The sequence below is a fragment of the Podarcis melisellensis genome, assembly GCF_964234715.1.
Source record: "Podarcis melisellensis genome assembly, chromosome: 7".
In the NCBI taxonomy this organism is placed as follows: Eukaryota; Metazoa; Chordata; class Lepidosauria; order Squamata; family Lacertidae; genus Podarcis; species Podarcis melisellensis.
Window position 1 is genome coordinate 43,548,353 of NC_138539.1, and position 22,903 is coordinate 43,571,255.

Consider the following 22,903-nt stretch of genomic DNA (forward strand, 5'->3'; position numbering starts at 1 on the left):
AAAATGTGTATTTCCAACAGGGAGTTTCAACAACATCACTAAATAATTGTGCAGAGAAAGAAAATGCAGACACAAGAAACGCTTCTTTTTAAAAACAACAACAACACAACAATTAAAGGTGCTGAAGCCCTGCTCACAATGGCTTCTTGTCACCTAACATCATGAACAAACCGCTTTGGGGGCCATGCACACATCTAACATCAGTGATTTTATAGCAAACTAGTAATGTCTTGTAGTTTTCTTTTTTCTTTTTTTAACTCACACAGGTCTAGTGAAATAAGAACCCTTGAATGTTTGATAGGGAGCCTTCTCTGTATTCCTAGAGATGGATTAACAAATAACAAGGGAACTATAACTCCACAGCAGAGTGCACACTTGCAATCAGAAATTCAGAGGTTCAGTCCCTTGAGTATCAAGATAGGGCTGAGAGAGACTCCAGCCGGACACCTGGAAGTCTGCTGCCAGTTCAGTACAGTGGTACCTCGGGTTACAGATGCTTCAGGTTACAGACTCCGCTAACCCAGAAATAGTACCTTGGGTTAAGAACTTTGCTTCAGGATGAGAACAGAAATTGTGCAGCGGCGGCGTGGCAGCAGCGGGAGGCCCCATTATCTAAAGTGGTGCTTCAGGTTAAGAACAGTTTCAGGTTAAGAACTGACCTCCAGAACGAATTACCGTAAGTTCATAACCCGAGGTACCACTGTACTGAGTTGCCGTAAATGGATCAGTGGTCTGCTTTGGTTTAGGGCAGCATCCTATGTATCAGGCTGAGCTACAGAGAGGGTTAAATGCTTCAACAGATTGTAGCAAATGACTTGAAATAACCGGATACATCTTCTTCCAGGATGTGTTAATGGGTACAATGTGCACCTGCAATGTTTAATTGCAACACTGTGTTTTTCCAAGGCTGAGAGAGTGATAAGTGTTATTTGCTTGTTTTAACAACAGGCTTGCAAGCATCTCCTTTGAACTAAAGACTTGCAATCAAATTATTCCACAACATATTTCAACCCAAACATTTGACAAATGATAGCAGTGTACCAGACCTTTCCCCACACCCACACAGACAGTGTTACAGGATCATAATTTATAAAAGGAGAGTGATGAAACTGCGGTGAGCCCCAATAATGTATTATTACAATTAAATATGTTTACATCCACCTTCCAATTTAAGTACAAACAGCAGTGTATAAAAAAGACAACAATAAAGTACAAACTCACAGGGCAGCATACAAAATAAAATATCAAACTGCAAACTAACAACCAATGAAACAATCATCATCACAATAATAAAATGGGAAAAACAAAAGCAGCATAAAGCAAGATAGCAAACTGAATAGCATTGAAACGTGAGAAGCAGCTATAAAAAAATAATATCATTGTTCAATTAAAAACTTTTATTGAAATTAACTGTGATTACTTTAGGAAAGTGATTACTTTAGGAAATCCAGTGATTGATCTGCTGTGTAACAAATTATTTGGGCCAGCTACAAAAATAGTCATTTTCCTTACATGGCATTTAATACTGCAAACATAAACAGACTGTGCTAATAAAGAAATGGGGTGTTTTAGACAGCAAAATAGTACCTTCATTGTGAGGTGGTTGTCGTTTTTGAAAAATTGGAGTAAGTTTCATCAGATTCTAAATCCAAGGTTTTGCATTTTCTTATTTTGACGGAAGTATGTATTATTTGACTATGGAAAGTTGCCAGATGTTGCTAGACTCCAATTATTGTTAGGAATTATGGGAGGCGTAGTCCAAAATATCTGGAGGGCACCAGTTTGCCTTCCAGACTGACGCTCGGGTTGCGAATGTGATCCGTGTGGGAGGCACATTCGCAACCCATAGCATTTGCAACCCACAGCGCCACGTCTGTGCATGCGTGGGTCATGATTTGACACTTCTGCACATGCGCAAAGCGTGATTTAGTGCTTCTGTGCATGAGTGAGCGCCGAAACCCAGAGGTAACCCATTTCGGTACTTCCAGGTTTGGTGCGGTGCGCAACCTAAGAACACACAACCTGAAGTGTCTGTAACCCGAGGTATGACTGTATCCAGATAGATAGAAAGACCACTGTCATAGTAGCCAATGACAGGGTGGGGCAGTGGCATTCATCTGATCACTGGCCATCCATGTTGTTCCTCCATACTGGGATGGAGTGGGGAGGGGCTAAGGAGCAACAAGGTCAGGTGGAGTCAATCTGACACTCCTCCTAGTTCATTTGCACCACACCAAGCTAACTAACCAGTATGCAGCAGCAATGCAGACAACCAGAGGTCACAGGAGTGCTTCCACTCACCATCCAGTGGTGCATTGGCTCAAGTTTATGATTATCCCAATATGGAAGCTATTGGCTGGCATCACAGTGTAATTGTAGAATGTAAGAGATGAGTAGCTAACCAGTGCCCTCCAAATATTCTGGAATAAGGTAACAACAAAGAGGATCTTTCCCCTCACCCCACCCCACAAGAAGTCCAGCCTGTTTCCTGAGCAATACTTGGACATCAAGTGTCATGGATATTTTTGCATTCTCCAAAACTACTTCCTCATTTTGAAAAGGGGGGGGGTATTTGAAAGGGCATGCAAGTATTTGTGGAAGGAGGAAGTTTGACCCTGTTGCCTTAGCAACAAGGCTGACACTTCCTCTTTTGCCACACTGGCAGTGAAGCTACCAGTGGGTGAAAATGAGGAGCATCAAGCTGGGTTGTTGAACATTGGAATGCACATAGGAGTACATGTATTAGTGTTGTTGATGGGATGCATGCTTAGATGTGTCATTCTGGTATTGCTAGCATGGGTCTGGGCTTCAGAATCGGGGCAGTATGGCTTTGACCTCACTGACAATTACTACATAATTTAGGGATGGAGAACTCGTGGTAGGAAGATAATGTTGTTGTTGTTGTTGTTGTTTAGTCATGTCCGACTCTTCGTGACCCTCATGGACCAGAGCACGCCAGGCACCCCTGTCCTCCACCGCCTCCCGCAACTTGGTCAAACTCATGCTGGTAGCCTCGAGAACACCGTCCAACCATCTCGTCCTGCCGTGCAGGAAGATAATAGAGCATGACAATAATTTCTAAACCATTTTTAAAAAATATATATCCCGTGACAATACAGTGCTTTCCGCAAAATGTCACTTATTCCTGTTCATGGATTGCAACTTGAATAAAATATTGCGGGGGGCCGCACAGGTAAGCCCCGCCCCGCAATATCGATCACATGACACTACATGGACACTATTTGAATGGCAATGCCCATCGAATTTGGGGGGCCTGGGTGGGGGTCAGAAAGAGCAGGATCCCATATGCTGGAATTATGAAGACTTCAGGCGTACAATACTGTGGTTAGAACCATTTTGAGAGACTGTTATCTGTTTCTCCCGAAATGCCTTTCACACTTAAAAAACAAAACAAAAAAAGGCGTGCACTTTGGTGCTTTCGTATTACCTCCCTGCTCTTTTTCTTAGGGATCAGGACAACAGTAAACTGTCATCTCTGCCCTTATCTGTGAATCATATCTGGGATGTTGCGATGGCTCGTTGTGACTTGTCTGTAGCTTAGCAAGATTTCCCCAGAATTTTGTTCAGGGTAAAAGCACGATATTGAAAGAGCTGGGTGAGCAAAGAGAGAAAACGTACTCGTTCCCTTCGCAGGAGTGCCATGCCAAGACACAGTGGCGTCAGTTTGGCACTGCCAAGTTTGCGAGAGCCGCCTGCTTTGTGTTCCCCGAGAAAGCAGCGTGTAGCGCCTGGGCAAGTTCAGACGTGCTTCTTCCCCCCCAGGCCAGAACTGTCTGGCCGCCCCTAGCTAAAACCCGCCTTAGAAACATCTCCCTTTCGTTGTGGGTGTCGCGACTGCCAACCCCCCTCCCCCCGCGTCCCATCCTCTCTTTTTGAAATAAAAGCGGCAAAATGCTTAAGATCGAGGGCGCCGCTGCCGCGCAACAACCGCTTAAAGTTAGGGAAGGCTTTGCGGCAGCTGGAAGTGTAGGCGGAAATGAACTGTAGCGCGGCTGTGCGTGTGAATCGGTAACGGGATTCCGGCGGCTACTCAACTTGAGGACGGCTTTTGGCAGCGCCGGGGCTTGCAAAGTCCCGTATTGCCCCGGGGGTGCGGTAGCGGCGAGGAGAGAGAGGGAGAGGAAAAGATGCCTGCTGGAAAACCTACAAATGGTTCGAGGGTTGCGGGAAGCCAGAAGGGGGGGAGGTGGATCTGTGCGTGTATGTGAGAAAGAGAAATGTTGATGGCTGAGCTCTGCAGGGCTAGGCTGTGCCTTCTCTCTCTCCCTCTCTCCCCCCCTGTTTTGTGTGTGTGTGTGTGAGCGCGCGAGTGTTGCAGCTGCCTGTCCCCGCAGGCTGGGAATAGCTCTGGATTTGCCTCTTGGCTGCGGACTGTGTGGGTTTTACTAGCCCTGGCGGCTTCCTCTCTGCTCCTCGCTGCTGGCTTCCTTCGGCTTATTAGCGCCAGGCAGGAAACAAGCGGGCTTCCTTCTTTGGTACACAGCCGGCCCGGCACCACTCGCAGGCTCCCCACATCGCCCCCCTAAGATCTGCAGCGGCGGCGGCGAAGGGCACTCCTGGGACCCGCTCCGGCTCCCCTGCTCGGTCTCTCGCTCGCTCGCTTTCGCTCTTTCCGGACTAGTCAGCTGCCTCCCCGCCAGCTTCGCCCTCTCCGATCCCAGCCGCAGCCTAACGTGTCTGGCTGGCTGGAGAAGCCTGCTCGATGCCTTCGCCGTGAGATCGACGCGCCTGGTATGCAGCCAGAGTGGCCTCTTTCTCTCTCTCCCCCCTTCCCCCTTTTGGATGGAGCGGCGGCGTGGGGGTGGGGGGTGGTAGGTGGGATGGCCGGGGAGAGGAAGAGGGAGGGGTGGGAAGGAGGGAGAGCCGCCGAGAAGTGCAGACGATCCGAGAAGTTTCTCCTCTACCGGAGTCAACTCCAAGCTGCTGTTGCTGCTGCTGCCTCCGCCGCGTTTCCGCGCTTGGCTGCCAGGAATCCGTAGGGAGGAGCTGCCTTGTGCGAAAAGCCGCCTGCTGCCCCCCTTTCTCGTTCCGATCTCACCTGCCGCTGTTACTGCAGCTGCGCTCCCCCTCCCTACTTCTGACCCCCCCACCCCACCCCTCCAGTGGGCACCGCCAGTGGGTGGTGGTGGTGGGGTAAATCGCCCCTTCCCCGCGTAAGCCATGAGAATGTGGGGGCTGCCGGGCTGCTCTTCGGGCATCACTTAGCGGACAGCAGCTGGCACCGCGCGCTGAGGCTGGGTGAGTGGATCTGTCAGTCCCAGCCTCCCCTTCTCCCGGGTGCATGCACGGGCCGATATAAAGTAACCCTTTGCATGGCGATCGCCTCGCGCGAAGCGCAACGCTGGGCGATGGAAGGCTTCCAAGCTGCTGCTGCTGCTGCGCCTTGTTCGGTGGCGAGTCTCCCTCTCGGTCGGTCTCCCCCTCGCTCTTCCCCGTCCTCTCCTCCTCTCCAGTCCGGCTTCCCCACTCCATTCCTCGCACATCAGCCACAACCACTGGGAGCGCGCGGCCCCTTTAAGAGCCCAGCTTTGCCTCCCGGTAGCTGAAGGTCATTAAACACAAAAGCTCTCCAGCGCTGCGGTCCAATATAGCGCATGCGCCCTGCCCGAGGACTGGCAGGGAGACGGCAATATGGCGAGAATGCCTGGCAGCGGCGGCGCCGGCGGAGACTGGAGCACCGGGGGCGGCGGCGGCGGCGCAGGAGGAGGGGGCGGCGGTGCAGGTGGCGGCGGGGAGAACAATGCGGGGGACCGGCAGCCCGGCCGGGGCGGCCCCCACCGGCCCCTCCACTATTGCAGCGCTGGGGAGGACGAGGACGGGGAGGACGAGGATGAGATCCAGGAGGTGCAGATAACGGGGGACGAGGAGGGAGCCGAGGAAGGGATCCTGCTGTTGGACGACGACGAGGAGGAGGAGGAGGAAGAGGAGGAGGAGATGATGATGATGGGGCTGGAGTGGGCCGCCTCGGAGGAGCCGGGCCATATGATCCGTATGGACCAGGGCACCGGAGTGCTGCTGGACTCGGCGGCGGCGGCGGCCGTCTGCGGCGTCCGGGGCCGCCTGGGAGGCGTCCGGGGAGTTGGCGGCGGCGGCAGCGGCGGCGTCGGGGCTTCGGCGGGGGGCGCCCCCTCGGTGCCCGTGAGCGCCCGCGGCGCTGCCGCCGCCTCCGCCGCCGCTTCCCTGGCCGGCCCGGCGCCGGCCGCGGGCCCCGCCGACGACTCGGACCCGGAGGCGGAGCTGCTGCTGCAGCGCCCCGAGCGGGCCCGCCTGAGCGAGAACACGCGGCTGGCCACCCGCTACGCGGTGCGCATCTTCCGCGAGTACCTGAGCGAGAAGGCGCAGAGCCCGGACTTCGAGACCATGGACAAGGGGGCGCTGTGCCGGGTGCTGCGCTCCTTCTACGCCGAGGCGCGCTCCAAGAGCGGGCAGCTCTACTCCAAGTCGTCGCTCATCAGCATCCGCAGCTCGCTCAACCGCTACCTCAACGAGCCGCCCTACTGCCGCACCCTGGACCTCACCAAGGACCCCGAGCTGCGCGCCGCCAACCTGACGCTGGCCGCCGTCATCCGCAAGCTGGAGGAGCAGGGCGCCGGGCCGGTGGTGCAGAAGCAGGCCATCACGCGCGCCGACCTGCGCAAGCTGTACACCTGCAGCGTCTTCAGCACGCAGAGCCCCTTCGGGCTCCTCAACAAGGTCTGGTTCGAGACGTGCATGTACTTCTGCACGCGCGGGCGCGAGAACCAGCGCGAGCTGGAGGAGGACTCCTTCGGGCTGGCCATGGACGAGGACGGCCGCAAGTTCGTCTACTTCAAGGCCCTGGGGCCTTACCACAAGTCGCGCTCGTCGTCGTGGAGCAAAAAGCGCGCCGAGAGCAGCGACGAGGAGAACCTGCCGCGCATGTACGAGACGGGCACGGAGTTCTGCCCCTACGCCAGCTTCGTCAAGTACTTGGCCAAGCGCAACCCGCTCTGCAAGGCCTTCTTCCAGCGCCCGCGGGACCACTGCAGCGAGGGCGACGTCACCTGGTACGAGAACAAGGCCATCGGCAAGAACCTGCTGGGCACCCGCATGCAGATGCTCTCCAAGGCCGCCAAGCTCTCCAAGACCTACACCAACCACTGCATCGGCGCCGTCTCCATCGCCACCCTCAACAGCATCGCCGGCATCGGCACCAAGCTGCCCTCGGGCGGAGGGGGCTGCTACGCCCACCTCAACGGCAGGGCCCGCGCCGCGCCGCCGCCGCCGCCGCCGCCCGCCAACAACGGCGCCTACGTCCTCCCCAAAGACGGCGACGACCTCGCCGGCGTCAAGGCCGAAGCGGCGGCCGTCGTGGTTCCCGCCAAGCGCTCCCTCTATGAGGCGATGTACGCGGCGGGGGGCGGGGCCGCGGCGGGGGGCGACGCCTGCGGCCCCTCCTCGTCCCCCAAAAGACTCTGCCTGAGGCCGGCCGAGCCCCTGGACGCGGCGGCGGCGGCGTCTGTGGTGGTGGTCTCAGTGAAACACGACCCCTTGCCACTCCTCATCCCCGAGGCCAATGGGCACAGAAGCACCAACTCTCCCACTGTCATGTCACCTGCTATGGTTTCCCCCACACAGGTAACAAAAAAAGAAAAGAAGAGAAAAAACTTTATCCCCCCTCCCCCCATACACACCTTTTCCTTTTCCCAACTCCTCCTGTCAGCTTCAGGGAATTCCAGGCCCAAAGTCTGGTGCATGTTGCAGCCCACTGCAGGCAGCCTCCTCCAGAGTTCAGATTCCCAGCTAGCTATCTTAGGGCAAGTTTGGAAACTTGAGACAATAACTGTCCTGACTTTTAGCTTTGGCCCATGGGAAATCTGGAGGAAACTTTCCTGGTTTCCCCCACCTCTGCTTGGGTCAATAACTGTCCTGACTTGGATAGCTCAGTTGGTTAGAGCACGATGCTGACAACACCAAGGTTGCAGGTTTGGACAGCTGCATATTCCTGCACTGCAGGGGGTTGGACTAGATGACCCTCAGGGTCCCTTCCCAGTCTACTATGCTATCAGGGAAATCTGGAGGAGAAGCATTTTTTTAATTACATTCAGCCCCCATCCACTATATACCAAAGGACAGAATTTAGCTGCTGGAGAACCTAAGTGAAATCAGAGTTTCGGAAAGTGAGTCAAAAGTCATTTAAAAAGGTTCTGAGACCTTGTTTAAATGTTCGTATCCTTGACAATCTAAGTAGCTTAAGTCCTCATCAGCAATGGGAGCTGGAAGGCTTCAGATTTCATAAGTCCCTCTCCACACCGTAAAATTGATTTCACGTGTCCACTCCTTTTGCCTTGTTAAATTGGGGCATAGGTGGTTTCTTTTGAAAACCAGTTACTGTATGAGTAATTGGATCTTAATCACATATTATATCACTTCCCATATTGCCACTATATAAGGATCCTCGCTGTAAAAAAAAAAGCATCCTATAAAATACATTTGTGTCAACAATGTTATTACAAGCTGCTGCAATTGACTCTTAAACCTCCTGATGGTCTGGTCTCCAGCATTAACAATGAATTCAGTCTAAGCTTTGAAAGAGCTCTATTCTGTGGGTACAGGTATATGACATGCCTGAGCAATTTCCAAAGTGGAAATACCAGTTTTGTACAAACTGACCCTTTCAGAGGAGTTTGCCAGCTAATCAGCCAGCCTGAAGGCTAATTGAAGAATGGGCCTTTTTGTGAATGGCTGCATCAGCATCTGTCTTCTGTAAAATACATGTGACCTCTCTTTACTGTTTGGAGTTTGGGGCCACTTGAGTAGAGTATTGTACTTTGGTCTCCTGCTGCGTGTATCTTATGGCTGTGAATGACTAGAGATCTGCTGATGTGTGGATAATGTTTTTATTCTAGCTTGTTGATGAAAGAAACTACATCTTATATATAGTCGGCATGAGATTACCAAAAGTTGGGATGGATGGTTGAAAACGTCTTTCAGAGTTGTGTTCTTATGTTGCATGTCTGTGAGCAAGAAATAAAAAAAGACAATCCATCTTAAAAGAAGTATATTTGTATGCAAGTGTAGTAGTTCACCACCGTATGTTACTGCAGTTAGTAAGAGGAACTGCTCGTTAAGCTGCGAATCACTTTTACCACATAATTTATAAAGCCCCTTTAACCAATAATTTATAATTGTGTTCCCTGAACTGCGGAAGTAAGAAGCTTACCTAAGGTGAACTTAGTTTTTGTAGTTATTTTAAGTGCTGCTGACTGCTAAATCAGACATTTCAGATAAGAGGAAAAGTCAGACTGCTGATGAAATTGTATATGCGGTAGATAGAATAAAGACATCTGTTGTTTCTGTGTTTATATTTCCCCCGCAAGAAATGAGCATTCAGTGAGATTGGAAGATGTTAAAATGTACTTTAATAGTAATCCCCTATTTTATGTGTGTTTGGGCGTGTTCTAGATTAGAATTAGGTAGGGTAATTGACTGTCCACTCATTTCTACACAGGACTGGGGTGGGGATAAATATTTTCATTTGCTTTGTGCATTAAGAGTGTGATTTTTTTCTTAAGCAAAAGAAACAATTTCAATAGGCTCTGTCTACTAACCGTTCTATCTGCAATTATTATTTTGCAAACACTTGCAGAATTCCCATCCCCTTTTTTCATGGCTGGCCCTGAAACATTTGAAATATGGGAAAATAAATTTAGTCTGCAATCCTAACCCCATGTACCTGGGAGTAAGCAGTAGGACTTACTTCTGTGTAAACATGAATTCAGTAGGGCTTACTTCTGAACATACATGGCTAGGGTTGCACTCTAAGAGTCTTTCACTGCTGTCTCTTAAAATGAAAATAGCCATAATGATAAAGTCATAGAGTTGTTTGAAGAAATGGATGGCTGGGTGAATAAGCCCAAAGCACTACCTTGAGCCATCAAAGGTTGTAGCTGGCCATTAATCTAGAGGAAATTACTTGACCCACAATAGTTATTGCTTAATTATAAACATAGACTTTCCAGGTCATTACTGAGTTGACTTCATCAAGTGGTATGCCACTGAATTCCGTGGCTGACAAATATTGCTGCTTTCATGATAGCTTCAAGGTCTTGAAGGTCATAGACTGATAGTTTTATTGACTCTCAGTATTATAAAGATGTACACGCTGCCAGTAATACGAGTCTAAAAATAAATGGTGCACTCTAGTTTTAGGTGAAGACTAGAGGTAAAGTATTGATCTCCCTGAAATCAAGAAAGTTAAGGCTTCACCTAGAGTTACTTGATGAACATATTTGGTGCTCTTATAATTTGTAATATCGGCATCCTGGCACTTAAGTATGCCTAGGCTCTGATGTATGAAATTAAATATATATTACTTTGAATCCAGTGACCAGCCACTATGATACTACAGTGGGCATGACCCCCACATTTGCATATGAAGGCTTCCTGTTCTCTTTTGCGAATGAAAACACACTGTGCAAGGATTGCTCAGGTTGTACATTCCTTTGCTCATTGAATAGAATATCTGCTGGTTTGCTTCTATCCTACCCTTCTTCCATGGAGCTCAAAGTGGTATACTTGGGTCTGCAGATGGCTTCTCATCTAGTCAGGCCTAAAACTTTTGAATGAAACTGTTTGAGACCATTCTTTGAGAACAGGAAAGCATGTGTGTGTTTTATATGTGTGTGCATTTGACTTCTTGGGTCATATGTGTAATTAAGAGTCTATCCACACTTACTCTTTGTATACCAGTATAATACTGGAGATATCCAGAGCAAACATGTAAAATGTGGGTGACTTTTTGTTCACAGCTAGGCACAGGAAACATTTCAGTTACGTTTGCTGCATAAAGTACTGACATAAACATATTCAGATAACTTAATGTGCCAGTAGCTACCAGATGTAAATGTACTGGTATTTCAGGAATGCCAAGTTCAAGATTTTGATAACTGTTACTACATCCACCTTTCTCTTTCATACTAAGATATCTTTTCTTGTTCTATGGATATATCTTTTAGTGTATGAGATACAGGGGCATTGTAGGATGCAGCAATGAAATGAGGAGAAGGCATGCTAAATGTTCCTTTGATCCTGCTATCGCTTTAGGTAGCAGACACAGGAGGCATTATAGTATTTTAATCATACGTGGCTGAGCCTCCATGACCTTGACTTCAGTCTTTTTGCTTCTGAAGCACTACAGTGATGCAATAACATAGTTGGGACTGATGAATGAGGTTTTTAAATTGTCTGTTGCATACTTGTGTATTCATTTTTCATAAATGATCAAGATCTCTAATAGTGCAGTGCAACAGCTATTAAGAGGTATCTAATCAGTCCTTTTTGAGTTTACTTATTAAAGTTTAGAAATTATCGTAAGAGACTAGATTGACATTAGTCAGGGCTGTAATGGGAACATGAGATGCATGTTTCTGTTGTAGCTTAGATGTATTTGGATACAAAGGGTACTGCATGGATTACTATTCATTCATAGCTGCTGGTCCTTTTGCAGTTAGAAAGAGCATAAGACTGGGTTGTCAGAGAGTGAGACCAGGGCTTAACCATGCTGTGTTTTGTATATAAGGAAGGAGAGTCAGTGTGACTGAGGTAATGAATATCTTTGGGTTAATTATTCAACTTCAGTTGTTTATCACTGTGGACCTGGAGATTGCTCAAGACATGACCACTACATCAAAGGAATTCAATATAGATAAAGAAAGACAAACGATTACAGTAATTATTAAAAATGACATACAGTAGCACCTTGCACTGTCTAGCTAAGGGTTTTATGTCCTGTTCTTAAACATGCTATTAGTCATTCTTATAGTCAGATGATTTGAATGCAAATAAGCATACCATAATCACATCCGCCCATGGTAGCCTCTGGGAGACAGCTGCCCTGTGCTGACATTAAGCTGTGTCAGGGGTGAAGCAACTGTAGACATCCGCTGGTATAGACAGGGTTCAGCTTTAGTCAGTGGCATATCAAAAGTCAAATCGGCTGAACCCCACACCTGACAGTAGATTGTGATGCCTGTTTTGTTGCTTGCTGATGTAGGTGAAAGTCCACACAAACTTGCTGTTTTTCGGTGGCTGCCACCTGCTGAGATGGTTGTGACACCTGAGCCTAAGTTGTTAATATTTATCTTCTGGTGTTCTACCAAGAGAGTTGTAACATGATTGTAATATAATATAATAAGCACAGTTAACAAACAATGTCTAAAAGCAATACGAAACCAACAAAGCAAGAGCCTAACCACAAGTAGCAAGGGTTAAAGATGTTATACATTAAATCTGGCAGCAATAAAACATATGTGTTGCATATTGAAAACCAGTGGAATAAGAAGCATCTTCTATTTCTGGTGAAAGATGCACAAAGAGGGAACCAGTTGAACTTCAGTTGGGAGAGCAGTCCAAAATCATGTTGTCACCACAGAAAATATCATTCATCAACTCTCCTAGGATTGCACCAAGTGCAAGGTTTCTGACAATAATTTGAACTTTTGTTCTCACCGGTATTAGACTAAGTACTCTTTAAGTTAACCTAGTTTGAAAGTGTTTGTTTGGGGCTTTAGTGACTATACTGTCATTTTGAGTGAAGCTCAGAAGCAAATAGGAAGCTAGAACTAACATAATATCAAAGTTCTTTAGAGTGCCAGACAAAAGTCCAGCTTCCAGATTTTGGACCAGTTGCATCTTCCTGGGTTTCAAATGCAACTCCATGTAGAGAGCATTACAATAATTCAGTCTGGAGGCAACTGAAGCATGGGTGAGATGAACTCATGACACATGAATTTATATGAGTTTACATGCCAGCTTTTCTGGCCCTAAACCCCCTTTTTTCCCCTTAGGATTTGAACCCTGGTCTCACAGGTCCTAGTCCAATGTTCTTAAATCACTATACCACATCAGGTTGTAGTCAACTAAGTCCTACTCAAAGTAGACCCACTGAAATTAATCACCCTAATTTAATCATGCCCATTAATTTCAATGGGTCTAATCTGAGTAGGGCTAGACTTGAATGCCACCCGCTGACTTTAATACAGAATTTTATGTTAGTTAGGAAGGCAAGAAGTTCCCATATTTTCGGGATAACAAGTGCCTGAGTAATATCCTACCTCGTTAACCTTTTGTCATTTCACCTATGTGATGCCTCTCTTAAGTCCATTTCTTTGCACAATACTTGAATAAAACATTTACGTTTTCAAGCTGAGTGGTCTGTATGCAACAGTCATTAAAAACTGAGCCAGAGAATGTTTAATATTTTGTGTCTTGGCCAGACTTGATCAGTCTGCATGGGTGCCATCAGGAGAGGCAAGAAAATTATGGCTGGAGAGCTGAAGTAGCACCTCACAAAAAACCCCTCTCCTCAGATAGTTAAATAATTCACTACCCTCACTATATGAACATCAAAGTCCTAATGCACAAACTAGAATTGCAGGTGCCTGAAAGCATTTTCCCTATTAAATGAAGCTTCTGTGCTTTTGCTGTTGAAAAGGGCTCTTTTTTTGCTCACTGTTCTCCTTGCAGAGACCCAGAGATCAGAAAATGCTCATTTTTAATTGGTGAATCTGTATGACAGTGTGAGCTGACTTATTTTATGTATGGGCTAGAAATAAATGAGTGGTTAAACCCTTTGAAATGCGCCACTGCTGCAAAAGCCATGGGCTGTAATTAAATTGAATGTAGGGTTGTATTGTCTGCTGCCTTTAGCTATAAACTTGATAATAGACCCTAGTACACCAACTATTGTGTTAGAAGTTGGAACCTAATTAGTTATGTTGTAGATTTTTCAGCCACTTTGGAAGACCTGTCTTCTCTCTTCCTCCTTTCTTTTTTGGTGTGTCAGAAGCATGTGCATCCCCTCCCCACCCCCCTCCCGCCTGCCTGCCCTCTTCAAATGAAGAAAGCATTGAAGGTGGCTCTGAAATATCAGTGTGCCAGTTACTGCTTAATGGACCATATGTTGTGAATTCTAGGGAAGTGATTTCAGTACAATTTGGATTCAGTGTCATTTGCTGAAACTTGTAAAGTACATGCCTAAGGGCAGCCTGTTATAAGCCCTGACTTTTGGGCACTGGTTTTCTAAAGGAAAATGGGTTGCTGTATCTAATACTTGCGTAGTCCAGCTGCTGGTTTGCTGTATCTAATACTTGCGTAGTCCAGCTGCAGTTTTTTAAAAGGCTTTTTAAAATGGTTTGATACATTGGGTTGTTGTTGTTTTTTTAAAAAAAGATGTAAATATGAGCACTTTTGAAACAACTATCATACACCCCCAACATTGCTTCTGTGCAACTTCAGTAGAGAGCCCAATGGAACATCCCACTGGCAGAAGGGAGGAAGGCCATTTTCTCAGCATTTTCCTCTGTCACCGCAGTGCCCATGCTGCCCAGAAAGATCCCACAACCCTCCAGTGAAGGTTGGGAAGGGGTAACACAAGGTACGGCAAGGTGATGAGGAGAATTTTGCCATGCTCGGCTAAAATACTCCATATCTTATTCACTCATTGCACTTATGTGCCATCTTCCTTCCCAAGGCACCCAAGGTGGTTTGCAATTTTAAAGGACTGAAAGAAATGGTGTACTGTCACTAGACCAGGGGTTGTGAACATAGTGCCCTCCAGAAGTTAGACTAAACTCCTATCACCCCTGACCATTGTCCGTGCCGGCTGGACCTGTTGGGAGTTGTAGTTCAGTATCTGGAGGGCACCATGGTGGCTACCCATGCACTAGACAAATGATTGTGTTTACCATCTGGTTGCAAAACTGATGTGATCATGATTAAACTTCTGATTGAGACCTAAGATTTGACTTGGTGCTGAACTACCGTAACCAGCACTGGTTCAGTGACAGGGGTCAGCTTTAACTGCTGTTACAGTACTAAAATATAAGGCACTATGCTGGTATATACATATGATTAAACCTTTTTGCAATAATTGGCAATTAATTGTTGAGCCATTTTTACTTCTCTCTCAACCTCTTTGCATCTGTCTCTTCTGAGAAGCCTCTGGCTTCTAGCCTTTAATCGATTAAAAACTCCATTAAATCGCACCAGCTAATATTAAGCCTCATATAGCAAGCAGATAAATATTATGAAGATTCATTATATCATTTTGTGTTTCATTATGCAAGAGTAATTGAGACATGTTTTTATTTATTGTTTGCAGTAAATTATACAACATGTATTAGCTGGTAGCTAAGTGTGAATGATGCCTACGATAGCATAAGAACAGCACCACTATGTTCTGGAGAGAAACTAGAATGTCAATGGTAAGAGATCCAACTTGCCCTCTGTTTCCAGCTGAGGCACTGTTTGCATAGGCAAAATCGTGAATTCCAAACATGATAGGACAGAAACACTGGGTCACTTTATTTATTCAATCACTCAATTTGTATTTTTATATTTGAGCCTTTCTCCAGTCTGGAACACGTAAAGCTGTGAAAGTAGCTAACTGCTACACACACACCCCCCCTTTGGTTTGTAGAACTCGTGCTGTTACAGGTACCACATGAAACACATTCCGCAGTTGTAAGAAATCAGACTTTTAGTGTTCAGAACTCCCTGCCTAGTGACCAGGGTGGATTTGATTTAAATCAAATCGATTTAAATCATGATTTAAATCACAAGTCAGTAAGACAGATAATTATGAAATTATTGTGAGATTTAATAATTTAATTGTTTATATTTGGACAACTTTTCTGCTGTACTTTATTGGAAGGAGAAAAATAATCATTTCCTTAAAAACAATTTAAACAGTTATTTAACTAAAACAATAACATGTATCCAGGTTTGTTAATTGATGTGGTTAAACGGTTTAAAAAACAAAAAACAAGACTGAGTTTTAGCACACATGAAAAACTTAAAACAAATTGTTTCCCCCCGATGAATAGCCTTTGGACTATTATGTAACTTAAATAGACAACTATTTTTAGAAAATATTTTCCTCCAAAAGCATTTTATTTTTAAAAATCCAATTTAAATTAAAAAATCCAATTTAAATTTTAAAAATCTGATTTTTTTGATATATTTTTTAAATCATTGATTTTTATCCACCCTGCTAGTGACACCACTTAAAATGTTTTAGTTTAGGCAAGTCACCCAGACACAAAGATGCTGACATCTTTCAAACTCAGATGATGATCACATGGTCCAGATCAGTTCATCTGGGAAGAGGCTGTCATTGAGTTATTGTGGTCCTGAACCATTTAAGGCTTTATGGGTCAAAACCAGAGCTTTGGATTGGGCCCAGAAATTAATTGGCAGCCAGTACAGCTGGACCAGGATCGGTGTAATATGCTCAAACCATCTTGCCCCAGTGAACAACCTGACCGCTGAGTTCTGCACTAACTGAAGTTTCTGAACCATCTTCAGAGGCAGCCCTATGTATAGCATGTTGCAGTAACCTAACCAAGAGGTTACTGGAGCATAGACAACAGACGTTTGGCTATCCCTGTCCAGATAGGGGTGTAGTTGGGCCACCAGCCAAAGCTTATGGAAGGCACTCCACGCCACTCAGGTGGCCTACCTGAGCCTTGAGCCACAGCAAAGGATCCAGGAGCACTCCCAAGCTATGAACCTGCTCCTTCAGACGAAGTGTAACCCCATCAAGAGCAGGCGATCTTCCACCTATCCAGTCTAGGGAACCACTCACTAACAGTGCCTCAGTCTTATCTAGATTGAGCTTCAGTTTGTTGGCTCTCACCCAGTCCATTCCCAAGACAAGACACTGATCCAGCACATCCATAATTGATTTGTAGATGTGCTCTCTGTGATTGGGCACCGCTCCAATGATTTGGGCATTAGTTTCATTAAGCTATTTTTCTCTGAAGTCAGAGGAGGAACACAACCTTACTGAGAAATTGGTCCCATTGAATGAATGCCACAACAATCACAGGAAAATTAGGATTGACACTCTGAAGCATTGGCATGTAGGATGTCCAGCATCCCAGTCTTTTTTTCTTTTTTTAAAGCAGGGGACCATCCTGTGTGCATATATCAGGCATCCCCAACCTGCGGCCCTCCAGATGTTTTGGCCTACAACTCCCATGATCCCTAGTTAACAGGACCAGTGGTCAGGGATGATGGGAATTGTAGTCCAAAACATCTGGAGGGCCAAAGGTTGGGGATGCCTGGTATATATAGTAGGGAGCAGCAAGTTGTGTTTGAAGTGGTCCACCAGCCATGGGAGAAATCACCTTATTTCAGCTGTACTGTTTGGAGAGGCTTAAGCTTTATGTGCCTCTGTGTGTGTTCACCCTCCATGATCAGAGGCAACATGACTCTGAATACCAATTGCTGGGAGTCACAAATGAGTAGGATGCTGTTGGGCCTGCATCCTGCTTCAGGCCTCCCACAGGCATCTGGCTGGCTACTGTGAGGATACTGGACTACAAGGGATATTGACCTGATCAAGCAAGCTGTGTGTGTGTGAGAGAGAGAGCCCTAGCTATATGCCTGCAAATGGGTGTGGTTTGTATGTTTGGTGCATGTTTGGAGACGACTTTGGCATGCAGTTTTTGAAGGGTTGGTCTACCCTGAATATGGTTCTTGTACCAATTTACTGCTCTCCCCTCTCCAGGTACAGTGTTACCTCGGGTTAAGTACTTAATTTGTTCTGGAGGTCTGTTCTTAACCTGAAACTGTTCTTAACCTGAAGCACCACTTTAGCTAATGGGGCCTCCTACTGCTGCTGTGCCGCTGGAACACAATTTCTGTTCTCATCCTGAAGCAAAGTTCTTAACCTGAAGCACTATTTCTGGGTTAGCAGAGTCTGTAACCTGAAGCGTATATAACCCGAAGCGTATGTAACCCGAGGTACCACTGTATATCGTTTAACATATTTATGATCATCAGGGGCCGATACAGCAGATTAGCATTCTCTTTTTACTTCTGTAAAATCTCTGGGATGCCTTGATTGATTTCAAATTGTGCCCTTTGTTTTGCTTCTTAACTGATGCCTGCCCCACCCTTTCCGATTCTTGCCTTAATTCTGTTCAGGGATTTGCTGTATGGATGCAGTACACTGTGCCAAAACTGCCTATCCATTTTCTGGGATGAGCAAAATATAACTCCATATATTTCTTGCCTTCAGAGAAGCTTCACCTGCTTTCACCTGTAGTCACTGTAGTTTATTTATAGCATTGCATTGGTCTGGCAGGATGAATTAAGCTGGTTCAGTTGCTTAGACAAAAATAGTTGCTTTTGAGATACTCTTGCATTATTACAGATAAACTACATTTACAGTTCACTGAAGCAAGAGAAACCCACGAAGGTCCTTGGGAGCATCTGTGCATTGTTTCAGATCTGATAGATATTTCATATTAAAAAACATCTTAAATCAAATACTAAAAATCCAAATATTGGTGTGTGTTTCAGTGAATGCTATAAATCAGGCCAGCACAAGCTATGGCCCGCCCATCCAAACACAGTTTACAAGCTATGCAATATGCTCTGTAAATCTGGTTTTGCTGCTTGCCTGGGTCTGCAAAAATAAGAAAGTTGTCAAGCACCTGGCAAGCCACAATATATGGCTGGTGGGCAGTTTCAGCTTGGTGGGTTGCAAGTTGCACTGGCTTGATATAAATCCCTGTTGCCTGACTTGAGGAACTATCTCAAGGAACATAAAATAATCCCTTGAAACGTGTCTTGGCTCACTTGCTTTAGTCATCCCGAGCCATTTGATGTACACAAAGAAATGCCCCCCCAAAGGTGGTTATAAATATCTGAAATGCAATTCCTCTTTAAACGTCCAGTACATTTCAAGCAGCCACAAGCTCTTCCTCAGGTAATTCTAAAAAGGCTACAAGGAGAGCTGGCTTCCTTTCTCTCTGCCATGAGTGGTACTGACTGTTTACAAGCACCTTTGGGACATCCCGTATTGTGTAGCCTGCCATCGTTGTGCCCTTTGCTTTCCCAGAGTATGCCATCTTTTCTTCTGTTGGTAATATAGTACACTGTTGTTGGTCTGGATTCTGGACTCTATAGTTGAAGGGTCCTGTGTTAGAGCTGGAGGAGCTTTCTGGCTTCTTCCTGTTCTGCGAAATCTGCAAATAATTGCACTTGAAGCCTAGGGAAACATGATGGTATGTCATTTTCCAGCTCTACAATTCTATGATTTTACATTTCTGTGATTTTGGGCTCCAGCTGTGAGATTCTGCCCCCCTCCCAACTTTTGGCATCTATGATTGCTGATCTAGAGCCATGGCTAGGGGTGGGGTGGGGGTCTAGCCAGGGTTTCTGCCCTGGGTGAAGCCTCCATAGAGGCGCCATTGAGGCTGCCAGCCTCTCAACATGTCTGGGCTTCAGCTGGAGAGAAAGATGAAAAAGTGAATGGCAGCAGGAGTTCCATCCTTCCCCTTTCCCCATGAAGCTGAAGAAGGCTCATTTACAACATGATACAGGGAGAGAGCGAGAGCTGGAAAATCTGGAGAGGCTGTGTGGCTCTCTGCAGTGCAGGCACCCCCAAACTTGGCCCTCCAGCTGTTTTGGGACTACAATTCCCATCATCCCTGACCACTGGTCCTGTTAGCTAGGGATGATGGGAATTGTAGTCCTAAAACAGCTGGAAGGCTGAGTTTGGGGATGCCTGCTGGGATCCCCTGTGGGTTTGCTACTGTGTGAGAATGAAATTCTGGAGGGACAGAAGGAGGGGCAGGAAGCTGAGGAAGAGAATCAGTTGGACTAGATGGTCCTTGGCGTCCCTTCCAACTCTACAGTTATATGATTCTAAGATCCCTTCAGAACTTTGAATGTGTTTAAATAGCTAACGTTGAGTCATTTTACAGACTATACATGATCTACGCACAGGAAAGTAAGGCGCGTGAGAGCATTTTTCCTGCCAGAGGCAGTTTCCTGGCAAAGCTCTGGTCAGCCCGGCTGCATTAGGATTGTAATGGCAGGGTACTTTCTACTTTAGACTTGCAAAAAGTATTTCTTCACCTTACATGGAACCTTAAATGACTACAAAATTATCATTTCCTAAAATGAGTAATTAAAGAAAAATAAAATTGAAAGGAACCTTGTTGAAGCTTCTTTGAGAGTAAATTTACACGTCAAAACTCTTTGAAAAGGGTTTGCACAGGACCAAGGAGAGGGGTGAGTGGCAAAAAGACACAAAGGGGGGGGGGAAAGGATATTTTAAAAGGAAACCAGAGGGTCTTGTGACCAAATAAATAGAATTCAAAACCTGACCTCAGATAGACAATTGCTGCACATGGAAGTTCTATTTTGACAAACAATTTGCTTTTACTGGAGGGGATGCTCATTTTCCCCTTGGTCATACAGTCATAATACTTCTTAGGATTCCTTTGTATTCAAATGATCTATTGCTTACTTTTTATGCCCTTTATAAATAAATGTGTTGAGGTGTGTGTTTATATGTATGTATGGGGATGGGTGAAGGTAACTGACAAAAATGAGCAGAGGCACCATATTGCTCTATTTCTGAGCTTTGGAATATTGGCAGGTAGGAAAGTGAGGGGCAGGGGAAATACTGGGTATCATAATATTTGTTTCTTTCTTAAAATATTATATAACAGAATGCACAAAAAGAAAAATACAGTTAATATCCTTAGTATATACTTGGACGATTATTCACAACTTACAGAACAAATATTCATAAAGGATTTTACCAGGGAACACAATGCAGAGCAGTGGCAGCTCTGTGTCTTGTGTAATATCTAATTAGGCCCTGAAGATAAAGTAGCATTCCTCTTGTTTAGTAATTACAGTGGAAAGAAATGTTCTGGGGTTGCCACCATAACTGTGCCGCGGTATGCAATGTGATGCAGTTTTCAAGTGGAAAGGTTTTCTTTTTTTTCTTTCATCTTCTCAAAAACCACTTTCTCAGACTAATGTGCTTCTGAAATGTTCTTTTGTTTGCAGTAGCAAATATACTCCTGTTGTAAAGAATTCAGCTGCAGGTCACTGTTTGGTACTGAAGAGTTCAGTGACCACATTTTGCTCCTGGCCGTCCCAGCTGTGGCCCCTTCACACAAATCACTGGCAAGCTAACCCCATTCCTTATTACTACTCCAACATGACTTGGCTCCTATTTAATGTAGAAATAAGAAGAAGAAAAAGAAGCTAATTAACAAAGTCTTCCAAACAAAACAGTATCATTTGGACGAGGGGTGGAGTTGGGTTTTTTACAACCAAAACCTTATTAAGGCAACCCCCAGTTTCAGATAAATAGATTCAAGTGACTATAATACATGATTGATTAGTCTATGCACACAGTATGGATCATGTTAAATGGTAGCTTAAACAAATAGATAATGCATGTGTGAGGCACAATCTACCTAGAGGTTTTCTTGTGCTGATCTCATTGAGGCTTGTGCAGGAGAACTTCCAGAATGCAGGAATAAATAGCACACATACCTACTTGGGGCAATCCCCTCCACCTTTGCAGCTCCCTTACCAGGGAATGATGGGCTAGAGGGATAGGATTGGTGGGAGGCCTGCTGTGTTGCCTCCTGTTGGTTTAAAGCGCCCTCCCACTGCTTCTCTGGGACACCCTCCAAAGCATACAGTAGGAAAAAGTATTATTGGAACTGCAGGAGAGAATTCAGCTCTTTGCCTTTTCCTCAGTCCACGTAGTGTGCTGGCTTCAGAGGAGAAAGGGAGCATGACAGAACACACCCACCCACTCCACAATTCAAGCTTTCTGTTGCTTGGATCAGACTTGAAGCTTGGTTGACAGCTCACCCAGAAGCCAGCTCTCTCTGAGCTTTGCAGCACTGTACATCGAGTGAAACATAACTGCATGCCTTCCTATCCCACGAAACGCAGCTTGACCTGCATGGCTTTGTGCTTGCTCTCCTCTCAGCTTTACACCTACTGCCTGCATGCCATCTTCCTCACGCACCATTTCCATGCTTCTTTTAGGATTTGAGGAGCAGTTCTTCTACAAAGGGTGAAAACAAGTCTTTTACAACCTCCTAAGTCCTTCCTGAATCCATATGGAAACAACTCGACATACCTCCGTGTCTGCGTGTGAAGTGTCGTGATTTCATTATATTGAAACTAACCTTTATTTTAAATGGCATTTATGAACATCAAAAGGACATGATTTCTCTTCACATTATGTGCACAAAATTCTAATCCTAGTAGGCTGCTTTTTTCTTTATGCAAGTTTGCATTTCCTTATGGAAGTTTAACTCATCATAGCTGCTATTTTCCTCCAGGGCTGCTGACAGGGGGAGGGGGATTACAGGGGGTACACATGTACCAGGCTATGAGCCAGCAGGGGCTCCTGCCTCTTGCTTTTCGTTTTTTCTTTTACAAAAAAAAAGTCAATCAAATACTTCTGAAGAAAGTTAGAAAGCAGAGGCAGCTTTAAGGGTGCAGCAATTAGCAGTAAGCACCATTGCTAAGGATGCTTAATCACCATTGCTGAGCAATTAAAGAAAGGTATGTGGACCACCTTCACCTGGTACTTGGGAGGAGGTTCTCCCAGAGCAGTACAAAAGAGTAGGAGAGACTAGTAGTTCCTGCTATATGCAGGATGGACGAAGATACTGAGGTATGTATGTTTAATACATGTCCCCAATATTTTCTTCACCGCAAAATGGGCTGCCTTTACAGAGTAAAACCTAATTTGCTTATTTAGGTATGTTCTACTCAAAAGCAATTTCCTTGAAATAAATGAGGCTTCCTTCCTACTAGAAAAAAGGGTGCTGTTGTAAGCTTTCCCCCCCCCCCTGCTTTTTTTGTTTTCCACCCAATCACTACTGTTCTGCTTGTCATCACTGGGCTGTTATTTATTAATATACAATCACCATAAACAAAAATGTGAAATGAATCTGCAAACACTTTGCAGCTGCAGCAAGGTTACTGTTCATCTAGGGACTGTACTGTAACACAGTAGTTCTGTTTGTTTATCAGAGTTGGCGATATGTTTTGTGCATGAGTTTTGCTGAGAGCTGTG

At 45.7% G+C, this 22,903-nt stretch overlaps 1 protein-coding gene across 7 annotated transcripts in view; it reads left to right on the forward strand.

Moving 5' to 3' along the window:
* The first annotated feature begins 4,434 nt into the window (after nucleotides 1-4,434).
* The window catches only part of KCTD1 (potassium channel tetramerization domain containing 1), a 51,651-nt gene continuing 33,182 nt past the window's right edge, over nucleotides 4,435-22,903 (forward strand). For 2 of the 7 annotated variants that reach the window (XM_081919525.1, XM_081919528.1), the window contains exon 1: nucleotides 4,862-5,259. Coding sequence is in view for 1 of the 7 variants with exons in the window: in XM_081919523.1 (XP_081775649.1) it covers nucleotides 7,384-7,617 (234 nt within the window). In the remaining 6 variants the exon portion in view is untranslated. Of the gene's footprint in view, nucleotides 4,753-4,859; nucleotides 5,260-7,321; nucleotides 7,618-22,903 lie in introns of those variants that run through there. The other 5 variants (XM_081919530.1, XM_081919527.1, XM_081919526.1 and 2 more) reach the window with 5 other exon arrangements.